We start from the raw sequence: 26,672 nt of genomic DNA on the forward strand, positions 1-26,672 counted from the left end.
CACTAAGGGGTTGGAATAAATTGTAAATAAAAAGACTAGACTTTTGAAAAAATCCTTTATTTGAAAAAAAAAAAAAAAAACTAAGGATCTTTGACAAGTCCTTTAATAAAAAAAAATTAATCCTAAGGTCAATCAAGACGTGCAGCGTTGTCCATGACGAAGACTCAACGAAATAAAAAAAAAGGAAGAAATAGAAATAATTTTTTGAAAACCTAACGCCCGCCGACCTGTCCACTCGCAACGAATTCCTGCCGCAGAATGGCATTCTGATAGATGCCGGCAAAATATAAACAATTGGGCGGAGCTAGCGGTGGCATCACAGCTAGCTCCACCCAGCTGTTTACATTTGTCTGGCACCTGACAGGACTTAGCTGTGAGCCATGATTGGGCAAAGTCATCATTACTTTTCCCAATCATGGCTCTTACATTGCACTTTGCCGTGATTGGGCAAAGTCTTGCACCTGACCTGTGGTCATGTGCATTGCTTTACCCAATTAGGGAACGCCGAACGCCCTGATAGTTCGTGTGTTTGCCAAACACACAAACTACCGATGTTCGAGTGGAACTGTTGTATGACTGGAACATCGAGACCATCCCTACTGCTGAGGGAGTTGCTCACTGAGGACCCGCTCCGCCAGCCGCTACCAAGGAGAAGGTGCTGCAGAAGTTCTCGCCCTGCAGATGAGGCTCGAACTACAGATCAGTCCAGTGAGTGACAGTTCCCTTATTGGAGAACATTTTGGGAAAATTGGGTGTCATCTGTCATTATGATTATTATAAGAGGGGCTAGAGTATTGCTGAGATTTGTAGTCCGCTATAGCTGATGGTATTCTGCATTACTGTATAATGAACTGCTGAGATCTGTATTCCTTTATAGCTGATGATATTATTCTGCATTGCTGTTTAATGTGTTGCTGGAATTTGTAGTCATCTTTAGCTGGTGATATTCTGCATTGCTGTATAATGTATTGCTGAGATTTGTAGTCCTCTATAGCTGGTGGTATTCTGCATTGCTGTATAATGTATTGCTGAGATTCCCTGTCAGTGGCAGAACTACCAGGGTCACAGCGGTTGCAGCTGCATCTGGGCCTTGGTGCTCCACCACTGTCCTAAAATCATTAGTCTGTATTTAGAAAAACTGCCACATGACACAAAAAAAATGTATTGGCAATTGGTATCTGCGAGTACCTGAGGAAAAGTATCAGTACTCATACTTGGTCTGGAAAAACTCATCAGTACTCATACTCGGTCGGTGCATCCTTAGTTTGTATAATCTAATATATAGGACAGGAAAAAAATCAATGCTGTTTGTGGATCAAGATTCTGCTGTGCATTTGTGTGGGCCTGCGTTTGTGCCCAATACATTTTTAAAGCATGAGCAATTACAAACTGTTATCAGTTTTAATGGGAGAGCTAACAGTCCACGCCGTATGGGGGCACAATACTTGCTTTGCTTTGGAAGCTGACAACCCATGTTATGCCACTGGTACCTCATATTTTGTAGTCGGGAAATCCCCAAAACACATTATGCGTCTATGCACCAACCTCTAACTGGACATTGCAATGCAATGCAGTTTGAAGTGTTTATAATGGAAGTGAGAGCCTCACTGCTGTAATAAAGTTCTACAACTCATGTGCCAAATCACAAAGCGTGCAGCTAAGTAGAGGATCAATTGAGTGAAACAACTGCAATAAAAAAGAATCTAGAATGCAGTAAAGAAAATGGTTGTGTGTAAAATGTCAGCATCGTTCTAGCAATGAGGCATCTGATTAACAGCATGTAACTCCGTAACTGTGTAATGTGGCTTTTATAGCCTCTAGAAAACAATCACTTTTCACGTAGGAGAATCTGTGCTCTCATTAGAAACAAGGCCAAGCAAAGGCAAGCCAGCTTTCTGTGCTGGAGTTTAGAACTTAGCTGGAATTTTTAATTTGAAATATGCATTCCAAATGTTTCAGCTTCTTTTCTGCGGATAATTATCGCACAGCAATGGCCCCTTCCAATGGTGTACATAAAGTAGCTGCCTACTAAAAGTGTACGTAATCGTTAAAATGCATTTTAAATGCCTTACCCTATACATTTTCAAGTGAGCCCAATCTTTTTTTTTTGTGCGCCCTGCATTTTTCCTTTTTTAACCAAATGATCTTGCCAGTTTTAAATACCTTGAGTAATTCAGGGCTGACAACACTGCTAGACTGCAGCAGAGCTGTCACCCTATCCCCACAGCATAAGCACGACAGCACCAAGGCATTGCCAGCATATAGGGAGCACTGACACCGAAGGGCTTTGTCCAGGAATTGAGAAGGACATTATATAGAGACACCCTAGTATACATACGAACAGCCAATGGGTATCTATTCTACGCTAGAGGTGAACAGAGCCAAATTGTTCATGTGGCCACTTGAAAACTAATACTCTCGCGACAAACTCCCACTGCAGAATGGCATTCTGACAGATGCCGGCAAAATATAAACAATTGGGTGGCACCTTAAATCTGTTTAAAAATCACATCATAAAAATATTTAAGACTAAAATTAAAGCTGAACTCTGAGCACAAAACCACAGTTATTGCCTTGTAAATGTAGCAGTGACATCATCACTTCGTAACACATAGTGTGTGCAGAGAGCAGAGTTGTAGGAGAGGCCCGGCAGTTCACACCCACTACAGGTTGTCTGCAGAAAACTACAGGAGGGGTAGATACAAGACCAGCCACCCTGCACAAGGAGAGAGAGCAGCAGTCATTGGTCTTTAGTACAGGAAGATCCTCTACAGAGGAAAGTTTCACACTTTCCTCTGTAGAGGATCTTACTGTCGAGATATGGAAAAACTACACAAAGTACACCACCAAGATTACTTTTTTTAAGACACTATCTGCTCATCCTGGAGTTTTATGTTTTTTCATTGCTATAATACTTACTCCCAGATTCAATAACAGTTCATGAAATTATATTAGAAGAGCCACGTGTGCAAACACTGATGTTCAATAACAAATTACTCAATCATTACTGAATACTGAAGCACAAAGTTATCTGTTGTTTGGTGGGCTGCTAAAGTTTTCTGTATACAGCATATCACCATGAACATCCTCTGCTTTAGGAGTTTCATCACCCATATAGTGATGGATAACAGTAGAGTCTACATCAATTTCTACAGAAATACACAGGAATGGATCTGTAATGAAATTTGCTAAAGTAATTGAAATATAATAGTTTGCCTGAAGGTGATGGTTTTTTTTTCTTATCAAAACATGAGTTTCACCTAAACACTTTGTTTTGGTTAATGCCATTGTTGATCATCATAGTAGTGAGATGACAAGAACTCAATTTGTCCATGGTGGTGGACAGATGCATGGCAGCCAACAACTCTCAGGGGTAACATTGATTGGGAATACTACTGATCTCCCTTGAGACTAAAAGGCCTATTTGGCAGCAACAGATCAATTGACATAGTGATCTATTTGCACTATTATTGGCAAACAATAGATCACTATAACAGTGATCTGTTCACACAGTGGGAGGCAGAACAGGGCTGGATCTGCTCTGCCCTGCTTAAATATGCTCACTGGAGCTAAAAGGGAAACCCAGTACCTTCAGAGATCATGTAGCTGCAATGTATCATGTAATCAAAATGTGGAAGAATTGTATTTACATTGTGCAACAGAGAGCTTTGGACACAAGATAGCATACATTCAAACTTTCTGAGATGAGAAAGAGGGATGCCTTCCAGCACTATATATTTAAACAATAGCCCATTGGGTAAACCCAAAATATTTTTTTTTTTTACCATTACTTTTCGTTTATTCTGGCCTTTTGAAATAGCAAACAAGGTATTTAAGAGAAAAGATACATGTTTTGGTGGAGAATTACAGTTTTAGTCGTTAAATAGAAAATGTTCATAGATATATGTACATCAGACCAAAAAGAGAGACAACTGAGGATAAAAGAGGGACAAAAGGATTCGTTTTTAAATCAGGAACAATCAGGGTCAGTTGGGAGGTATGGGATAGGAAGTTCAGAAGCTGATGGACTCAACTCTTTGACTGGACCCCTGCTTTCACTGACAGCCAGCAGTTCCATTAGTGCCACCACCATTTTAAAACTCTGCTGTAGCTGACAACCACTTGCTGGGTCCACTGTCCTGGTGAGACCTGGGCAAAATGCCATTTTTACTCCTATAATTAAATGGTTCTGGATATACAACTTCATTATTATGTTAACACCAATAAAGTGTTATGTGTATATGTTTCATTTTGAGATTACGTCTTTTTGTTTGCTTCATTTAAACAGATGTTGTACATCTTAATTCTAAAAACACCACGAGAGGATTAAGCTGCAAATCTCCAAACTGCACTTAGTAATGAGTATTCCAGTTGTGACTATGATTTCAGCAGTAATGAAAAACACATGCAAATGCTTCTATAAGGATAAATAATTGTCACATACCTGCAAGCCTTCAATGGCGAGTCTGAGAATTGACGGGGTGAGCTTGGATGCTTGCTTGAAGGAAAAATTGCTCCAGTCTATGATTAGAATAAATCCATTTATCTGAAGCGCGGGATCTTCAATAAGAACCTCTAGTGAGAGGAGAATGCCACGTAAGATGTCCACAAAGGAGTTCCTTGAACAAAATGAATTGTACTTGGTTTAAAAAGTGTCCTTTGTAGAAAAGAATGAAATAAATTTCAGACGTTTTTTATCAAAGAAAACCTTAACAATAGAATGTGATGCTGCAAACACGAAATAAAAAAATGAACCAAGTGTAAACAAAAACTTCTAGAGTCCATGAGGATACTTCATGCTAATATCCATACACCCAATAATGGGGACTCAGACAGCTACAACCTTACTATTAGGCTTTCTTAATATAGATACATTATACATGTTTCAGTTCATATTATATATTGTTCTTTATTAATACATCAAAAAGCAATAAATATCTAACCAAGGTATATAAGAATGTTGTACAATTAGCTGGATTTGGGGAATGGTAGTAATTTAAAATTTATTCTGAACATGAGAACAAAAGAGATAATACTTTCCTTCAAAAAGGTTCACATGTTTGCAGTATAGCATAAGCTAAGTCACTTCCAAATTTAATACTACCAAAAACTAAAGGAGAAATCCAGTTTTTTCAAGTGTGTATCCCATCCCCTTGAAGATCGACAGGCTTTCTCTATGCTGACTCATCCCATTTGTGGGGATGTAAAAGTAAAATAAAAACTGCAGCAATTTTCTGAGGATTTCAGGGCTTCAGGCCATGTGGCCAGACAGGCTGCAAAGAGAGTTATTAGGTAAGTATACCCTAATATAAATGTGCTGGAGAAAGGGGTAGAAAAGAATAACTGCACTGAAAATTAGATTATTAGTTTAAAGTGTATGTTCGGCCGAGTTAATACTCCTGCCAGGTTTTTTACCTGGGGCTTCATAAGAAAAATTTACTCTCACTTCCTCTCTTGCTGACATTTTACTAGGCAGGAAGTAAGGTGAAACCCTTCAACAGCATCACAGACAGAAATGCAAATGCTTGAACTAAACTGCACATAAGCATTGCTTGTGAAGGGCGACTTGTAAGGTCTGTGTAAGATACCATGTTATCATGCAAATGTATGCCTCTTATTTATTGTGTTTTAGCTATAAAAAGTGAATAACTTCCGAGTCTCATTCATTCAGAAACTCAACCACTCCCTCTGGCTATTAAGTAAAACCAAAATATATGTTTAAACATTAATCATTTCCTGCTGTTATTGGGCAACGCATACCACCTATATTGGGCGTTTTCTCAGATTTATATCACAACTGTAAAGCTTTCTATTCCTTGCATGAATCTTTTGATGTTAAGGTTGCAGTTACAAAAATATTTTTTCTGATGTTGGTTATGTCTCAGTAAATCAGACACTCACACACAATAACATCACATACAACAAAAGTACAGCCACAAATTATATACACATACAGTATATGGCCAATTAATTATTTTAATATGTAGCTTCTGTTTTTGGTTTACCAATGCTGACCATGTTCTGTGTTTTTTTTAACCAGCATCAAGAAGGTGCTGATTTTTCATAATCAGCAAGTCACTGCTACTGTTCCCCAATGTGATACAAAGAGTCAGCAGTCTCCATGTATTGATGATAGCTTTTTTTTACACCTTCTTTACTATTTACAATCTTCCAGTTTATGATTAAACCATGCAGCATCCAATCTCCAAGAAAATGGTGCTAGCTTAAACCATGTTTTCTTCTGAAACTTCAAATATTACCATATCTGTAAAAATTCAGTCAAGGCAACTGGACTTGCTGTATTTGTTTTTTTTTTCTTAAAGACGTTTCACTAGACATCTGACCAGCTTTCTCAATTCAGAAAGCTGGTCGGATGTCCAGTGAAACGTCTTCAAGAAAAAAATTAAATACAGCAAGACCAGTTGCCTTGACTGATTTTTTACATATATACCATGACCTGGATGAATGAGATCCTTCACAGACATACTTCAAATATTTCAGGAGCCCTCCCTGGGGATTTGAATATCTAATAGGCTTCAGCATGGATCGGTGGATCAACAAGAAGATCAAATGATTTGCTTAGAATCATTTGCTAGTGGGCTGGGGGCCTCAGCGTGCCTGATTTTAAACAGTATTACAAAGCAGCTCAATTAGTTAAACAGACATTTGAGGCAGAAAACTATTTGGCCCATCTCCTTTTCAATCAGTTTGAGTTTCTAGCTGAAGTGCTCTTACTTTAAGTGAAACTAAAAGTGCACTAAATCTAAGCAATCATAACATGAGAGTGAAAAGGAGCTGAATGGAAGCTCCCAATGCTTTGAAGGTGGTCCGGAGGAGGATTTAAAAGAGGAATGTAAAAATGAAAGGACTAAAAAAGAGCAAACGTCCATCATGAAGAGCGATGCACAAAATTAACCAACATTTATGGAAGGTTTTCACCTCGTACTTATTAGTTCACAACTGAAGTGAAACCTGCAGATACACAATATCCTGGGGCTCTCTTTAATGCAGAATGATGGCAATTATTTTGTATCACATTATAAGACAATAAAAATAAAAAAAGTAATACAAAATAATAGTTAGAAAAAATAAAAAGGTGATTAACAAGTAAAAAATAATAAGAAAAAATCTATAAAAAACCATGTTATGGAGCTGAGGGAAAGGAAGGTGTTCTGTAGTCATGACTCAGATCCTGTCCTAGGGTGACAACACTGATCATCCATGGATACAGTTCAGTGAGTTTAGCGTTGTCACCTTAGGTTTGAAAATATGTTACTGGCAGGACGACCAGGTAAAAATGAAGGAAAAAATGCCTGACAATAAACTAACGGAGCCACCACATCGAAGGACTGGTAAGCTGCAATCTATCACATTTTTGTCCTTGGGTTTAGATGCATCATAAATACTTAAAAGACGTGTGTTCATTTATTTCAACCATTAAAGGAAATGTAGTGAAGAGTGGGGCAAATCCTAGGTGGAATGGATTTTAAGACATTTATTCAACCCTAAAACTGGGAATGCCTGTGATTATATCTTGAGATGTGTATGTACACATAACAATGGCAACCCCAATGAGAAAATATACGGCAAGTGGATGAAGTTAAGAAATGGGAATGTAAGTGGATACAACAGAGAGTACAGGCAAGTAAATATTCATTTCAAACACAGCATACTGTATGTGAAGCACAATGCATGGGTCTCACATGTTGAGAATAGACTGATATTCATCATGCCACACTAGAGTTTCAGATGTAATATGAGGTTGCCATAGAGATCTCTGTGCATATTGGCTTCAAGGTGCTCACATGGCTCTGCAGATAACATTATCATTGCTCAAGGCTGAATTCCTGATGTAAGGGATACAAGGTCAACACTGAAATAATTATCTGTCTAATCAGACTTTGAATGATTAACGCTATTCTTTGCTTAACCATATATATATTACGTTTGACCTAAATAAAGTCTCATGAAAATATTGAAAAAATGCAAAAGGAAAAACTGTAAAATCCCTTTGGACAAAAGGTTTTATCTTTGCTTTTTCCTCCTGAAATATCAGCCCTGAGGTCAACTAGCTGAGGAGATGACAAGAATCAAATACTCTGATACAGATAAGATGTGCAGTAGAAGGCTATGGACTCACTGTTTTTTTCTGATACCCTAGGCGTAAAGGGTGCGCACAACAAGGGAACATGGCTGAAAATAAGACTTGCACATTGTCAAAACTAGCAAAATAGACATCCAGGTCATAATATAAAGTAATTACTTTAAAAGCCAAAATCACACATTACCAAATGTGCAGTCTTTAGTGGAAGGACAAATGTAGAGACAATGATGAGAGTATTTCATATTGCTTTAGAAGTGGTCTTGAATCAGCAGTCACACGTTTACAGTGCATTTGCTGGAAAATAAACTTTTACAGAAGAGTACTAGAAAGAAATGGATCATTTTAAACCTCGAAATCTTTTGAAACTCTCTGTAAACCTTGAGGAAAACTGAAGGAGATGGGAACAAAAACTGGAGCCATTCCTGGTTGCAGATGGTGCTTGTAAATACCCAGAGGTTCACAAAAAGATTTGAGTTGTATAACGCTATCGATATAATATATGGCAATCCCATATCATGAGAGAAGTGTTACTTCCATTCAAGCACCTTTGCAACTCAGAGAAAATGTATTTTTTACAAGATAACACGTTTTCTTACTGGGTTAAAGGAGAACTATGAGGTGAGTGCTTTTCACTCACCTCATAGTTCTAGCCGACCTGTGACAATGAGACTGTCACAGGTCGGCTCAGTAGATCGGGAAGTGAGCGAAAACATACCGGCGTTCGCTCACTTCTCGGGGGAGGGGCTGGATTCCCCCCTCCCCGCTCCGATCCGCCAGCGCTGACTGACGGAACGGAGGGGGGGAGGGGGCGGGTATAGCTGGCTATGCCTCTAGATAGGCAGAGCCAGCTGTCACTCACGCAGCTGGGCGGATCCAGACATAATTGTCGGGATCCGCTTCAGCTGCGGCGTCTCAGTATACCGCGAGCAGTAGCTTGCGGTATACTGAGCTTAGGGTGACGGGAGGACGCTAGTTTGTGTCCTCCCGTTACCCTAAGGAGAACTATGGGGAAAAGCCTTAACCCCATAGTTCTCCTTTAAAGTTGAACACTGGATTTGGAAACACTGATGATCTTATATGTAGAAGTAACATTTTGTTCAGTTTTATCAATCATGGTTTAAAAGCAAAATAACTAGCTGATCCTAAACTCATATTAGACAACACTGCATTAGTCTGCAGAATTTCAGAGACAACTAAAATGGAAGATGAAGCAATGAGTCCTGGACCAACTGCCAAAAGACACATATGCTGCCCTCAGAAAGAACACTTTTCGATTCCCACCCAGCACTGAAATTTCACCTTTGAAGAACCTTATCTTGTAATATATAATTGTATGTCGTAAACTATGTGTTACAGAGCAAATATGCAATATATCATACGCATTTAGCCACGATATCTAATATGGAAAAGAGCTTCACATTTATGATTGTTTTTTTAAGTACTCAGAGTCTCTGGGCACCTTTCCTACATGAGGGTATAGATAAGATGGAGCCACAAAGGATGCTATGAATGTTATTGTCTGAAAGAATGTTACATTTTCAGTGACTACATAGCTTGAAACATATTTGGCCCCACTCTTTTTCTTCGGTTCTGGCTCTGGCATCCTATTGCACATTCATTGAGCCCTGCATTACTATAAGCCCAGCTCCATATCTCAATTTTATAGATTTGAGAAACCTGTGTAGATGGCAAACTCCCAGGTGAGATCAAACTAGTATGGTATTAGGGATGAGTTTGAATCGAACATCGGCATTTCGAGTGTTCGGCGAACTTTATGGGATGTCTCACGGTTTGTTCGACCGCGGACATTCCATAAAGCAAAATGCCCTCTGAAGCTCTGATTTGTTAAAGTCTTTTTTTAAAGTCACAGGTCAGGTGCAAGACTTTGCCCAATCAGGGCTCAGTATTGAATTAGAGCCATGATTGGGCAAAGTCATGATGACTCTGCCCAATCATGGCCTGCCTATCAGATGTAGATAAACGACACAATTGGGCGGGGCTAGCTGTCAACGCTAGCTCCGCCCAATTGTGTATGTTTTGCCGCCATCTGTCAAAATGCCATTATGCGGCGGGGAGCGGACCATATTTTATTTAACCCTTTAGTGAATAGGTAGGGGTACAAGTACCCCTCACTACAAGGGAGGGGGGCGGCATTTGGGTGCCCCCTTAATTAAAGGGGTATCCGGATGCAAATAAGCCCCATTGCCCGCAGACCCCCACAACCACCAGGTCAGGGTTGTGGGGACGAGGCCTTTGTCCCCATCAGCACGGGGACACCCTCCCAGTGCCGAGGACGACGTTAATGGTGATGCTGGATTATAACGCTGGATGATGTGTTTGACCATGGATTGCAGTATTTGACGATTTTTTGAAACAAAAATGGAATTGTCAAAAACTGTGTTTGTGCTTTTTGTTCAATTAAAGGATTTTGTAAAAAGTGTGGTGTGATTATTTCTTTTTGATTTAACTCTTTAGTGAATGAGTAGGGGTAATAACTACCCCTACTCATTCACAAGGGGGCAGGGGCGGCATTTTGGTGCCCCCATTATGAAAGAAAGGGAATTTTAAGGGGGACCCCACTTTTTTTTGCTTTTTGGGCTTTGGGGTCCCCCTTAAAACTGTTACCAGATCTGGTATGACTTTTAATGGGAACCCAGCGCCATTTTTCAAAATTCTTTTTTTTAACAATTTGCGGAGAGTCGGTCCGCTTTGGCGTACCTTTCTCCCTACTTCAGCTGTGTCTTTGGCTGAAGTAGGGAGAAAGGTATATACGTTTGGCTTGGCTGTTTCCTTCGGCTGCCTTCAGCTGCTGTACAGACTTTTGTAAATAGCGTTGAACCAGCAATTCTCAACCTTTTTTCAGTCAAGGTACCCTTTAAAAGTGCAAACTCTTGAGGCACCCCATTCTTAAATGTATAAAAACCTACATGTAAAAAAGATGTGTGATTCCCCCCAAATTCTATATGAGACCCTTATCCTAAATGAAGGTCTAGTGTGAATTTGAAGGGGACCCCAAGGGAAAAAAACAACATGGAATTCACCTCTTCACATCAGAAGCCCCCCTTCCAATAAGGAGCTCCTTTATCACCATTTCACACCATGAGTCCTTTTCATATCAGGAGCACCTCTCTACATCAAAGCTCTACCTTACAATCTACCACCATGGCAGTGGGCGGAAGGTGGAGCAGGTCTGGATGGAGGTGAATGTCTATCCTTTTCTTAATGCTGGGGGAGATCTTGCATGCAGCCCTCCCTAAATTAGCATCATGCGTTTCCATGGTGCTGGTGGGGGCTCGCCTGTATAATGGAAATGCATAATAATGTGCAAAAAATGGAAGGCACACTTGACAAAAACAGAACGAACACCAGAGTGCTCCAAGATGGAGACTCTCATAGTTTAGAGTTAGGACCGCACTATAAGAGCTGCCTTGGCGCGGCAGTGCGGCTTACACATCCTTTGCAGAAGACGTGTATCCAAACCTCTGTCATTGTCCTTAGTGGTGAGACAAGTTGTTTTACATGCTGGTTTGTGAGTGTGCCATGATGCCTTTCTACTGAACACCAGAGTGTCACAGCAACCTAGTTGACAAAGGCTGTGTTAAACAATGATGTATAGCTTAAGTGCTACAACAAATAAAACTGCAGTTATGGTTCATCATTTCTACATTATTTTATCATCATGCATTATTTGATAAAGGCCACATGACGCACAATGTTTCAATGGATGTTGCTGACGGTATTTGTAACCTCTTGTTGTAAGATTTTGAATTTACAATTGAATAATAAAATACAGTACATGTTTATTTTATAGCCAATAAAAGTGCTACTAATTGAAACAAGTTGAAGTGTTTGTTGATCTTCCTCTTCATTGTGAAATAATACTGCTACCCAAGGCTGTCTCTAAGTCTTGTAACTGATTTGTGTAGCATCGTCTCCTCTATGAAAACAAACATTGATTCTAGCTGAAGCTGACACAAACTATGCAGTATTCATATTAAACTCCAATAATTGATTTTGAAATCACTTACACAATCTCACTGACAATAAATCTGACGATGTACATCAGCTGTACTGATCGATACCAATATCACATTTAGGTTAACATTTCCCACGTATGTCATCTGAGGGAATTAGGGCTTGCTTGCAGAAAAGCTTTTTATCAGCAGAACTGTATATAAGTGATCTTTTAAAGAATTCTAATTATGTGCCATGGACCTGAATCCCTTGGGCTAAATACTGCATGTGTATTTGATTAGGATAGAGATACTTATCTTTCAAGCTGAATTACTATGGTAACCCTGGTGAGCAACAACATAGACTCTAACTAATTCATGAAAAAAACTGATTCAAACCAGAATACATTAATTCTCTACGCATTATGATGCTGCTTTGAGAATGTCCAAAAATAATAATTTAATTGAAACTCTAGCAAAAACATTTTAAATGTGTACAGTGTGTCTAGTTAGTTTTTTTTAGTGTTAGATGGAATGGGGAAGGATTAGAACTTCTGTTGAGCTCCTACTGCTATCAGGGGCATCGTTAAAGAGATTTACCCTCGCTTCCTGTCCTGCTGACAACATTTTATCAGACAGAAAGCGAGGGTAAAGGTGCCCATACACCTTACGATTATCGTACGATAATCGTATGCGATCGACTTTTCGTACGACAATCGTAACGTGTGAAAAGAGTGCCCGACCAGTAGTACTGTGCAATCGTACGACTTTTGACGGTCAAGCATGTTTGAAAACTTTGGTCGATCGTACGATGTTCGCATGGTTGGTGGCGTTTCCGTCCGTCAAAAGTCATACGATTAACACTGCGCATGCGCAAACGAAAATAATTGCGGTCAATTAACGCTAGTCGTCCAGGTGTTTTTTTCTTTTTAACTATCACTGATTGAACCTTTCGATAATCGGGGCAGACGGTTCGAACATCGGATGAAAAGTTTTGTCCGATAATCGTAAGGTGTATGGGCACCTTAACTCTCTTCCAGCAACACAGAAATACATGAAAATGTTGTTTTGTAGTAGTGAAGAGGAAGACTAGTTTTTGTCTGTTTTCTTGTTGCAGATTTTTCCTCATTTCATGTCTGTTGAAACTGTTGTCAGCAGGACAGAAAGTGAGGGCAAATTTCTCTAATAGAGCAGTAAAAACCCAATAGGAGTTTTAATTCTTCCCCACTCTATCTAAAACTAGAAAAAAAATGATTGTGGCTTGACATACACTATAAAGTTTTAAAAACGGTAGCAAAGGTTTTGTTTTGTTCCCCATGATCCCTAAGTGTGTTGTAAAGAGGCCCCAGTCCAAGCTCACTCCCGTGATGGACTACAATCTCATGTTTAGTTTACTCATTTGTATTGAGATTGTAGTGGATTACAGGAGCGAGCTGGAAGCGGTTGCTACTTTACAACACACCGGGACCATGGTGAACAAATGTAGCCACCCTCCAGAAGGAAGGACAGTGTCAGCATGACTTCAGAGATGATTTGAGGATCTACAGCTGAGTGATACACAAATAAGATACTTTTTAAATATTCGGGGTGCTTGAATGCAGTTTTTTCATTTACTTTCACTTATGGTTTTATATTAGCTGCCAATAAATATAATTCAGGAAACATTATTCTTGGCCAGCAAAACCCCAGTTCTTAAGTTGAGGACACTTACACCACCTACCCTGAATTTTTGTATTTAAGCTGGTCAACAACAACTTTAATCTAAAATACTTTCAGACATATGGTATACATATGGTATGCTTTGTTTTGGTATGTCTCTTCTTTACTACCACTCCTATTGATCTTGATAAAATGCCAATCTGCCAGATCCTGAAGCTGAATGACTTATATTCATTCTGTTTTTGAAATTTGTATCAGTTATTATTGATATTGTTTAAACTTATCTTTTCAATACTCCTATTTATTACTAAACATTTGTTTCATGCACTCTAAAAATACAATTTGTGTATGTATTTTGAGGCATCCAACCCAAATTCAAATTGTTTTTGCCCTCCTGTAAATTGTTTTAGATCTCTTGATAAAGGACAACAAATACGTTTCAGGTTGTATGTAATATATAGTGATGGGCCGAACACACCTGAGTTTGGTTCCAGTTCGAACTTTAGAACATGGAAAAGTTTCGAACTCGAACTTCGAACTCATTGAAAGTCTATGGGACCAGAACTCTGAAAATCAAATGTCCCCATTTTGAAGGCTTATATGCAAGTTATTGGCCATAAAAAGTGCATGGGGATCCGGGTACTGCCCTGGGGGAAATGTATCAATGCAAAAAACACATTTAAAAAATAGAGTTTTTAATGGAGCAGTAATTTTAACATTGCTTAAAATGAAACAATTAAAATTACACATTCCTTTAAATATCGTGCCTGGGGGGTCCCCTTAAACTGCCTGTAAAGTGGCGCATCTGTGTGATGTATAGAACCTGCTGCAGCAAACAGTGACATTTATAAAGAAAAAAAAAGCGTGCGGTTCACCTTCGCAAACAATACCAGACCCTTTAGGTCTGGTATGAATGTGAGGAGGGACCCCATTTAAAGAAAAATAAAAGTGTGGGGTTCCCCCCAAAAGTCATACCAGGCTCTTAAGGTCTGGTAGGAATGTTAGAAGGGACCCCCCTCAAAAATGCGCTAGCTCCGCCCAACTGTTTACATTTGTCCATCACCTGGCAGGACAGCGCACTGCGCCGTGTTTGGGCAAAGACCTGTGGTCAGGTGCATTGCTTTACCCAATCAGGGCTCTCACAAGGCACTGTGCGATTCACCCGAAAAAAACGCCCTGATAGTTTGTGTGTTCGCCGAACACACGAACCACCGTACATCGAGCCCACCCCTAGTAATATAATTATTTGGACTATAGGACCCGCAAACAGTAATAATCATCTATCAGCAGAGGTGTCTTCATATCTTTCTGTACCTGTACACAAGCCAGATATTGATCACATTATCTGACGTTAAGACTAATCTATACCTGCCCACACAAGCAGTGGTGTAATATGGTTTTGTGGTGCCCTAGGCAAGTGTAAACTAGGGCAACCCCCCCCCATCTAATCGGTATCGATGCATCCCTATATATAATAAATCCCTGCATACATGTGTATATAGTAAATCCCTGCACACAGGTATATATAATAGAATCCCGCGCACACACACACACACGCACTATATATATATATATATATACATACAATAGATTCCAGCACACATGTACTATATATACAATAGATCCCCACAAACATGTATATACAATAGACCGCAGGGATCTCAATAACTGTGTGTGCGGATTAGCCGCAAATCACAGCTGAGCTGTCAGTGCCTGCACTCCCAGTGATCAGTCCCCATCCCACACCGTTCCACCCAGCCCCTCACAGTTAGCACTAGGATGGCAGCTCCCTACTAGTCCAGCTGGGCTCAGTCTCTCCCTCCTCTGGGTATTCTTGCAAGGGTCTCCAGCTGCCAATTTTCACGGCTCTGCTGCCCAATGACTGCCAGCAGGAGGCTGTCCCCGGCCACTTTCTTCTCCTTAGCTGGAAAGCAGTCTGGAGAAACCAGTGAGGCGGTTAGGCGTTCCTTTTGCTGTCCCCCTGGAAGATGCCGTTCAAGGCAAACGCCTTGTTTGCCTTGCTGTAGATACGCCACCGCACACAAGGCAAACTGGACTTTTGACACATTTTTATACGCTTCAAATAGTATCCAGTCTTTCCAAGATCACATTTTAAAAAAAACATATCTAGTCAAATCCAACAAAAATAATAACAACATAAGCCATGCTGTTTGCTAGCAACCATCCCACGCAAGAAGGCACATTAAAGCAAAGAAATAACCACTAAAGGACCTCATAATAATTAGCTAAAAACATCAGAATGAAAAGCTTGCAGGTTTCATGCATCTAAAAAAGTATAAGACATAAACCAGCAGGCATTATCAGAATTACCAATTCTCATAATATAAAAGCTACAGCTGAATAAAGTTTATACTATTACATTAAATGATTCAAAACCAGATGATAACACATGGGCTAAGGCTAATCCTTTTGTTATTACAGACTTAGGATAAGGCCACAAAGGCGCCTTGATAAGCTGAACTTTGCTTGGTAAGACAGTAATGTCAGTTGCAACCCCCAACCCAATCAGCAGCAGCTCAGCATAGGAACAAATGGTGACTGACCTCCTCCTACCACACAATTGTGTTTTGGTGAGCAATCAGCTTCAAGAAAGGATGATTTAATGTCTCTGTCTGCTCTTGTGTAATAGGGAAAAGCAATTCTCAAATAAAATCTATGCTGAGCTGATGAAATTCAGAGGGTGGGGGATACTATTTTGCCTGCATAATCGCTACTCCTGAGGCTACATTCACACCTCTGCATTTTCAAGCTGTCCATTTTAAATACAGTGCATGGCGCATTTTAGGTGTTTTTTTACATTCCCAAACATCTGTATAGAATGTGTGCGGTTTGCTGGAAAGAAAAGATGCAGCCACCAGCACAATAAATGCAGAGGTTGTAATGTAGCCTAAAGCCGGCCATAATACAGCATATGATGGTATTTTTGTTAAAGATTAAACTGATCTTTATCTTTGCTGATAATCTGCTGCAGCGAGGAGATAACAAATATGTGACAAGAGAGAATTTGAAGCATGCTTGCTGATGTTTCTTTTAGATGTTTTTATCTATGAAGCTAAAATATTCTAGAATGAATAATGTCCATGTCATGGATTGATGAGCACATGCTTTGTTGTGGTGTGTGAGTGACAGCACTGGCGTCTTAAAGGAAAGGAAACTATCACATTTATTTGAATATGTGAAGTGTAGAATAAGTTCATGGAAAATTATTGTAGGTGCATTTGACCTGCTTAAGCTGCTTTTGCTTTCCAATAGACTTGAATGTGGAGAAAATGAACAAACGTCCGTAGACACTGACCCCAATAGAGCTACTTGAAGGGGCAATTTACACACTGGGTTCTGCAGCACACTTCTCACTTTAGTGATCTGGCTAGGTCCAATACTTAATGCTATTGATGTTTAATGCTATGCTAGAGGCTTGCAGGTACCAATTGTCCCTTTGCTGCTGATACATTTAATGGATATTGCACATTAAACAAGCAGTGTATCTGCCAAACAGGAAGGGATGAAGGGCACTGCGGTCCAGCATACTGTGTGAGACTTAGGTACCGAGTGAGCAATCAATGAATGGAACATGTAACATGCTTTCTAGGAATGCAGCTGTCACAGGAGTAATTCAGATTTAGTAAAACCTGGAGTAAGTAAAAGTTTGCTAAAGAAGCGCACTACCAAGTGGTGACTGAGCAAGGAAAGGTAAAGGAATAATGGAAAAAAGACTTACCAGGGTGTAGGTACTAGCGCGTTATCAGCGACGAAGTGTGGATAAATTGGGAGTCCAGGGTTGCTGGTGGAATCTGTACTTTTTTTCTTTTCTATCAGTAAAATGTTGGACACCCCGGTCCGCAATTTTAGGAGCCGCACACCAAGTACTGCAACCGATATTTCTTTGCCCTCACCCCAGGGGCAGCGCTGCATTAGAGGACATTCCTCCCAATTTTTTTGTTTAAAAGTTTGCTAACCTAGGTGAGTCACTGTACATCAACATTCAAAGATTAATTATTGATAAGTAAACCCACTTAGCAAACATACCGAGCTGACTATACACTGAATGTCTAATTGAAGCTAAGCAACAGGTATTGAGAACCAATAAATGCATTGTACATACAAGTACTCAAATCTGACTACTCTGCTGTAATCTCCTGCATAGTAGCACTCCATCTAGAAGTGAGAGAGGCAGCTCTATTCATTGCACAATGCTGACATCTAATACTAAGAACATCCTAGGAAGGGACAAGAACAGAGTGATGATATCATCAGTGTGCTTCTGTTCCTTTGTTGTCCAAAGACTGTGGCAGGCCCCATGTCAGACTGTTTTGCTCAGCTGCCGTGTAGCTTGCAGGGGGGTCTCAAGGAAACCTTGATCTGTCTGTGCTCACTTACGGGGTTAGCCAGATCAGGAGACCAGCTTAACAGAATGACAAATTCTGTAATAGGTGAAACAGTCCCCATATGTGAATATGAACTGTTTTCTATTTGACTTGAGGGCTGCTAAAGGTAGCACACTTTGTTAATGTGAAGAAATTAATTTTACAGGCCACAGGCCCAAATGGTGAAAGCAGACACTGGTAAAGTATTACCAGCTGGTTTTGATTTAAAGTTAATTTGTATATTAGGTATATTATGTCCACTATTCCTACTGAGTTTACTTCAGCAATTACCATTTGCACTTTAACATAAATTAGAAGAAAATATTAAAACACTATCTACATTTACCTACTCTGGTCCCAGTTGGCTGCAAAAAGTAGAAGAATCTTCCGTCCATAATGGTCACGGGTGTCAAGTACACCTGGAAAGCCATCCATAAGAGCTCTTTTGATCCCTGGATCATCTGCTTTAAGGTTTTTGAACATGTCCAAATTAAGTTGACGATACTGGAAATATTGGGCGAGAAGTCGGAAAGCTTCCATCTGGTTGAACTTCCTAGCTCTTAGAAACCTTAAGATGAAAGCATCATCTGTCCGTAGGAAACCAATATCTGGTCTAGTGATTATCATGTCTCTAACCTGTTGGATATCCTGATGTAAAGTGTCTGGATTCTCATTTAATTCCAATCTGGCTTTTTCTACCGTCTCTTGACTGAGTCCGGATTGTAAGTGGGTCATGTTTATAACCTTTAGAGTTCACCAGCCTCAATATCGTGATTGTTTGACAAGATACAGATCCCATCCACCAAATCTCCTTCAACGTGACCTTTTATTTCAGAATAGCTGGATTCTTTGAACCTTCTACACGGTCTCGAACTCTGTAAGGGAAAATAAACAGTTTGAGAAAGCAAATACAATTAAATAACATTAGTGAGCTTACTTGATAAGGCAAAGACATCCCCGTGTTAAAAATCATCTCTGGGTGTCAAATAGACAATCAGAATTTATTACACTGCGGTAGGTTAAATATGGGATGCTATTTATTTATTTATTACAGGTATTCAGATAGCACCGACAATTTACACAGCTCTTTACATAGTGATATGGTTGTTATGGGTCATTACACTTTGTACAACATTGCTGATTTCAGCACTGTTGCACAAAATAAACCCAAGAAAAGCAACGAGAACCTTGTAGTAATGATCTCAGCTCTTACTTATGAAATTTCTGAATTGTTGGCAACTGCTGGAATAATTAAGACATCATGATCTATGTTTTTTTAAGAAAGAGATGTTGTACCTAGGCAAAATGTTTTATACCTATTCATATATATAGCCAGTCTTATGCTGGTTGATTATATAAGATAAGAAGTAATATTATTGGTACTGGGCTTACTTAATAATAAGTGCAAAGTTGCAGCCAATCAGATTATAGACAGCTGAAGTAATCTCTAGGATAGTGAATTGGATGCCCCTTAATTGCCTTGGTGTCATCCTCACCCAACAGTCACTGACCTGGAAAAAGCATGAAGATCAGTAAAGTAAGAGTGAAGTCAAAACTGATCTGCATACTGTACTTGTTTTTGGGCAAGTGCCACAGAAGATACTGAAACCAACAGATCAGCCTGACAGCCATGCAAGTAGATTTTTCGGAAGGAAAGGCCAGTAATAGCAGCCTCCATACATTCTTAGTATAGGTTTCCTATAAACGCATGATTTATATAAGAAAATAAGAACTGCTTAAGAAAATAAGAACAAGATGGTTGATTAGACAAAGTATGATAATCAAGCAATTGTATTTAATGATTTAATTCATGCATGCAACAATGAAAACAAAAATCCTCCACCGAGAAAATATAAAAACAATCCCCAAGGCCATAACACCATCACCTCTAAGATCATCACAATCATATATACACTATATTTCCAAAAGCATTGGGACGCCTGCCTTTACATGCACATGAACTTTAATGGCATCCCAGTCTTAGTCCGTAGGGTTCAATATTGAGTTGGCCCACCCTTTGCCGCTATAACAGCTTCAACTCTCATGGGAAGGCTGTCCACAAGGTTTAGGAATGTGTCTATGGGAATGTTTGACCATTCTTCCAGATGCGCATTTGTGAGGTTAGGTACTGATGTTGGACAAGAAGGCCTAGCTCGCAGGCTCTGCTCTAATTCATCCCAAAGGTGTTCTGTCGGGTTGAGGTCATGACTCAGTCCAGGCCAGTCAAGTTTTTCCACCCCAAACTCGCTCATCCATGTCTTTATGGACCTTGCTTTGTGCACTGGTGCGCAGTTATGTTGAAACAGTATGAGGCCATCCCCAAACTGTTCCCACAAAGTTGGGAGCATGAAATTGTCCAACAAATGTCTTGGTTTGCTGATACCTTAAGTGTTCCCTACACTGGAATTAAGGGGCCAAGCCCAACCTCTGAAGAACAACCCCACACCATAATCCCCCCTTCACCAAACTTTACACTTGGCACAATGCAGTCAGACAAGTACCATTCTCCTGGCAACCGCCAAACTCAGACACCTCCAACGGATTGCCAGACAGAGAAGCGTGATTCGTCAACCCTGCATCCGACGCTTTGCATTGCACTTGGTGATGTAAGGCTTGGGTGCAGCTGCTTGGCCATGGAAACCCATTCCATGAAGCTCTCTGCGCACTGTTGTTGTGCCAATCTGAAGGCCACACAAAGTTCGGAGGCCTGTAGCTATTGACTCTGCAGACAGTTGGCGACCTCTGCGCACTGTGCGCTTCAGCATGCGCTGACCCTGCTCTGTCATTTTACATAGCCTTCCACTTTGTGGTTGAGTTGCTGTTGTTCCCAGTTGCTTCCACTTTGTTATAATACCACTAATAGTTGACCGTGGAATATTAAGTAGCAAGGAAATTTCACGGATGGACTTATTGCACAGGTCGCAACCTATCACCTATCACGGTACCACGCTCGAAGTCACTGAGCTCCTGAGAGCGACCCATTCTTTCACAAATATTTGTAGAAGCGTCTGCATGCCTAGGTGCTTGATTTTATACACCGGTGGCCATGGAGGTGATTGGAACACCTGAATCCTATGATTTGGAGGGTGTCCCAATACTTTTGGCAATATAGTTTATATCAATAGCATCCATACTAGGAACTGTGTATGTGGATCTACACTGACATCAAATGTGAGAAATGTACTTTCTGTTTGGTTACTATGGTCACTACACTTTGCTTTGTTTTTGTACACAATAAAGACCCTGTAATTGCTGCAGTTTAGTGTGATTACTTCACTGCACATTATGCCATGACTTTATAACATTTTATGTCATGCCGTTATCTTTTTATGTTCATTGATGTTACTTGTCCTGCCTCATTTCCTGAATAAGCCCTCAGCAACTGATAGCTACAACTGTACCATCCAGCCACACATTTCCTATTTCTTGGTCTGTGGGAAAGCTCTAAATCAACATTCCATCATGGTGTAACTTTGTTTTTCTGAAATAGGCATTGTGTAGAACCCTTGTGGGATCTGAGGACACTTGTATGTACTTTAAATATATATAAAGTAAGGCTGAAACAAGACTGTATTGGTAAACACTGCATTGCAAACAATCAGGTTCCATACATGCCAATTTTTAGTGTAGGCTAGGAAATTAAAGAGAACAGTTGTTGCTAGCAGTCTGTTCCAGAGCTGCCTTTTGTTTGCAACCCCTCACTCCATTCTTTGGGGGGGGGGGAGTAAAAACACTGTGCACCCAAAACACTACACACACTCACCCCAGGAGTACTTGAACCCCCTGCTATATCCCCATATACCCATAAAGTGTTTGGTCTTTTCTTAGTTAATTGTATATGAAGTAAATATATTGATTTCATTAGTAATGTGTTTGGAAGTCCCCTGTGATCCAGGTCTGATTTGATTAAAAATGATTTTCAGTCACAAATCACCCCACTGCAATGAAGGCCCTCTCTCATATGACACATGCAGCAAGGCAGGCTAGTATAGAGTAACCCTCCAAACAATTATAAAACAATAGTGATAGCGGTTGGGCTTTATCTTTGCTTAAAGGAGTTTCCAGTTTGCATTGCTGTCCCTGCCTGTGTTTGTTTGGCCAGGGCAGAGGCTTACATGGAAAAACAATTGTAAAATGTAATTTAAATAAAAATATAGTAATTTTTAAGAAATTGTGTAAATATGTATATGATATCTGCCCTGCAACAAAGCAGGGGGGAAGGGCAGGCAGCAGTAAAAAGTGCAGTGTAGAATCTTTAAGACCAGAGGCTGTCTGCCCTTCCATCGACTCTCATATATTGGAGGTTGTGTATGTTGTTTATGGCAGGGGTAAAAAAAATCAATAGAATAGATAAAAGTCAGGTTTCTAAAAGATGCCTAAAATGTTAGCACATTAAACATCCATGAAAAAACTATTTGTATCACCAATGCTAAACGCTCAGGCTAAAACACAGCCTGTGTGGCTTCATCCTCGTATAACTGGAGAAGTCTTTCTGACTTCATCACAGAGACAAGTGATAAGAGATCACATGTACCATTCCCTCCCCTACTTCTCTACACTCTCCAGTGGCTACAGACTGGTGTTTGATTGCAGGATAGATAAACATACTACAGGCATAACATTCAGTAGCAATAGTACATGAGCATTCCACTGTGGTGCATACCTATAACTGACCAGTGGTACATTAACCAAAAACATAATTTAAAGTATTCTCTATATCTGTAAAATAATATCTGACATGTCTACATATGTATGTTACACACTTAAATTACTTACGCACTAGAAATGCAGAAAATAATTTATTTATGTGCACATATTTCTATCTTAGTCAAAATGATTGAATACATCCCTATGATTATGCCTTCCTAATCTGGAGTCATTTGTAAGTAAAAGAGTTCAAGCCAGCACTGAGCCTCACTAAGCTATGCTATACAAAAAGTCTCCTGAAGATTTGCTTTGCATCTAAGGAAGAATGTGTGTGCTTTACAATGGAGCAGATGTTTCATTGAGGAGAATGTGTGCACATATGCTAAAAACCTGATAGAATATACATAATATCCCCAACTACTTCAATGTTGTGTATGGAAATGACTATTCTGTGCAAAACAACTCAAACTCGGTTATTGAAAACTAATCCTTGATACACAATTGTGAAAAATATGCTGGAGGAGATTGTAAACATTTAAATAGCTAAGCAGTTTAGTCCTTGAGTAAATGTTTAAAATTACACTGATTTGATAGATGTTTCTTGAAGCAGTAGATTCCAATGATAGCACTTTCACACTTGTATCTTTTGTTGCAGAAAAGTTAGCTTAAGGGATCCTAGCACAGAAGAGGTAACAATGCAAACAAGTAGATCTAAATCTAATGACTAAAATGTAAAATATAAGATTTAACATATTCATGTTACTGCGGAAGTTTTCAATCTTTTAACTTCTACAAAAATGTACAAACCAATTTTGAGTGCTCTTTGGAGTAGCATATTCACAATAGGGATGCACCAATGCCGATACTAGTATCAGTATCGGTGCAGATACTCACCCAAATGCTCACATTTGGTACTCATAACCGCCCAAATGCTCCCAATGCCTATCCTGATAACGGAAGTTCCAGTATCATAAATCAGGCGGCATGTAATGACTCACCCCCCTGGCTTCCTGATTGGTCGGGAAGCCGGCTCTATGCCCCCTCGTCACTTGGGGACCATTGGGGACATTTCCTTCATGTTCTGTCACAGAAAGGCAATACAAATTTTGAGTTGTCCAAGTTGTCCCCGAAACAGGCGTCCCTATTGGAAGATTTTTCCTCACCTATTGTTCTAAGGACACTTTCTTTCTTGGTAACAATAGTACAAATAAAGAAGTGAATCTTCCCAATGGGGACACCGACAGCATAAAATATTTACAGAGGGTCTAACCATTCCCCACTCTGGCCAAAACTAAAAATACGTTTTGTCTATAGAATACACTTTGAGAACAACTTTCCCATAAATCTGTCCTGCAGGACATGTCAGAAAAGATATCTGAGGTAACCACTACCTACTGATTTGCAAAATATTTGTTTTTTACCGGACTGTTATGTTGGTTGCTATCTTTAAACCTATATTGTATTCATCACAATAGCACCAGCAAATTCAGCAGTGCTTTGCACAGAATTTAGATAATATAGATCTATCACATCAGTCACGGCTCCCAAAGATACTCAAAAGCTATTGTATGACTCATAGACACACTCATGGATTATGTCCATTTAAGGTGAGGAATATTAACATATTATTATGGGCGGCAGCTGAAAAGAGTGGAGGAAGCCCACACAAATTCTATTCAGATTGTATCCTTAGCAAACTCAGGTCTCCAGCTTCTTAGTGACTATAATAACTGCTTAGCATGATGGTTATTCCCAAGATTTTTGGGAAAAAGCTGTATATGGAAAATACTCAAATACCCTTGACTGTTACGTTTTATGGTCAATCATCGTGTTATGGATTTATACACATTACTCATGCACATAGGTTTTATTACAATTGCTTATAGGCTGTTGAAATGAATGACAGTCATATATTTAACTCCTTTTCTTTACAAAGAGATAACTGCTAATATGAAGTACACTGGCACTGTGAAAAATTTGCATCTGTGCCCATCCTTTCCATGTCATCATGATCAGGATTTTTTTCCCCTGTTTCAGACCTACCTGACTATGACATGGTGAGGAGCTTTGGAGGTCACACACAGGTGCTTATAATTTTTTTGTAACAGAGTTAATGCATTTTTTAATATTAATATTATTATTATTAATATTGTTACTACTACTACTACTACCACCACTATTAATAATAATAATAATAATTTAATAATTCTACCAGTGCCTGGGACTTGTAGCGATTTGACAGTATGGATCATGTGTATAAAAACATTTTATGCCATTTTCTACTTATTCTACCATTGCCATTGTATAAACTTGTACCATCTACCATTTATAAGGCTGATCAGGGCAATTCTCCCACTCATTTTAATTTCCTTTTTTAACAAAAAATAAATATAACCTAGCTCAATCTGTTTTGTTTCACCATTTCATACTGTTTGTCTGGAAAGCTCAACAAGCATTTATAAACCTCTGCTCCAGTCTGTCTACATTTATCCAGTTTTCTTATGTTATAGCTTATCTCCATGCCAAGATTTTCTAAAGTCGTAAAAAAGGGGCACATTTAGCATCAGAATAGAGCAAAGTATAGCTTAATCATTCTGCTGATGTATTTTTAACAGAATAGTGCTAAACAGTGTTCTTCTTTAAGCTTTAAAGACTAACTGTACACATTACACAGTAGAGGCAATAACTGTACAGCGCTTGATTCTTAAATCGAATTCTCAATAAGAAGTGCAAGTTAATCAATGTTAAGTAATTGTTATTATGGCACATTTCCATTTGCACCCTGCTTCTTTTCAAGTTCTCTCTTTGTGTGCCTTCCATCTGTCACCGTCTAGCAAATTCCTTATAGTCAATGAAAACATGCTTCCAAATTGTCCTTAGCATTACCTCTATTAAAAAGGCCATGAACCAAAATCCGGCATCTGCTTCCCTCTCTAATTATGCGTCTTATTAAATTTCAGCACTTTCATTTTTTACAATCACAGCTTCACAGCTGAGATTTAGCTTCGCCAGGGGCAATATGGAGAAGGAATATTTATTAAAAGGACAAGGAAACACATCAGAATTCAACACAGCACAGCAAGGGGATTATTGTACGAAATACAAATGAGTTCTTTGTTAAGTATTACTATATTTAAACTTGAAATTATTATGTTGATATTATTACTTTAGTCAATTATAACACACAATGAAATCAGCCATATTGCCATCTGAATTATTTTCAGTAGGGATGCACCGATACCGTTTTTTCGGTATTGAGTAAGAGTAGCGACATTCTTTTTTTCAGTACTCGCTGATACCAAATAATGATACCGGAAGTCCCATTAAAGGAGAACTATGAGGTGAGTGCTTTTCACTCACCTCATAGTTCTAGCCGACCTGTGACAATGAGACTGTCACAGGTCGGCTCAGTAGATCGGGAGGTGAGCGAACACATACCGGGTTCGCTCACCTCTTGATCCTGTCACGGCTCTCTGCCGTGACAGGGGGAGGGGCTGGATTCCCCTCTCCCCGCTCCGATCTGCCAGCGCTGACTGGCGGAACGGACGGGGGAGGGGGCGGGTACAGCTGGCTCTGCCTCTAGATAGGCAGAGCCAGCTGTCACTCACGTAGCTGGTCGGATCCCGTTGTCTAAGCCGGGATCCGCTCCAGCTGTCGCGTCTCAGTATACAGCGAGCTGTAGCTCACGGTATACTGAGCTTAGGGTAACGGGAGGACGCTAGTTTGTGTCCTCCCGTTACCCTGAGGAGAACTATGGGGAAAAACACTGACCCCATAGTTCTCCTTTAAGGAAGCCTGATTAGCTAAGAAGCCGGCTCCATGCTCCCATGTCATCAGGTCACGAGGAAGCATGGAGCCGGCTTTCTGGCCAATTAGGAAGCCACGGGGCGGGTAATGAGTCGTCACCCGGCTTCCTGATTGGCC

General features: G+C 39.8%; 1 protein-coding gene across 1 annotated transcript in view; it reads right to left on the reverse strand.

The window, feature by feature from the left end:
* Window positions 1-26,672, reverse strand: part of CLVS1 (clavesin 1) — a 73,412-nt gene that overhangs the window by 38,763 nt on the left and 7,977 nt on the right. The window contains exons 2-3 of the mRNA XM_018561813.1: window positions 18,448-18,976; window positions 4,445-4,619 (exon numbers count right to left, since the gene is read on the reverse strand). Coding sequence (XP_018417315.1) covers window positions 4,445-4,619; window positions 18,448-18,836 — 564 coding nt within the window. The 5' untranslated portion in view covers window positions 18,837-18,976. The remainder of the gene's footprint in view (window positions 1-4,444; window positions 4,620-18,447; window positions 18,977-26,672) is intronic.

The sequence above is a fragment of the Nanorana parkeri genome, unplaced genomic scaffold (assembly GCF_000935625.1).
Source record: "Nanorana parkeri isolate BGI_ZX_2015 unplaced genomic scaffold, ASM93562v1 scaffold546, whole genome shotgun sequence".
Classification (NCBI taxonomy): domain Eukaryota; kingdom Metazoa; phylum Chordata; class Amphibia; order Anura; family Dicroglossidae; genus Nanorana; species Nanorana parkeri.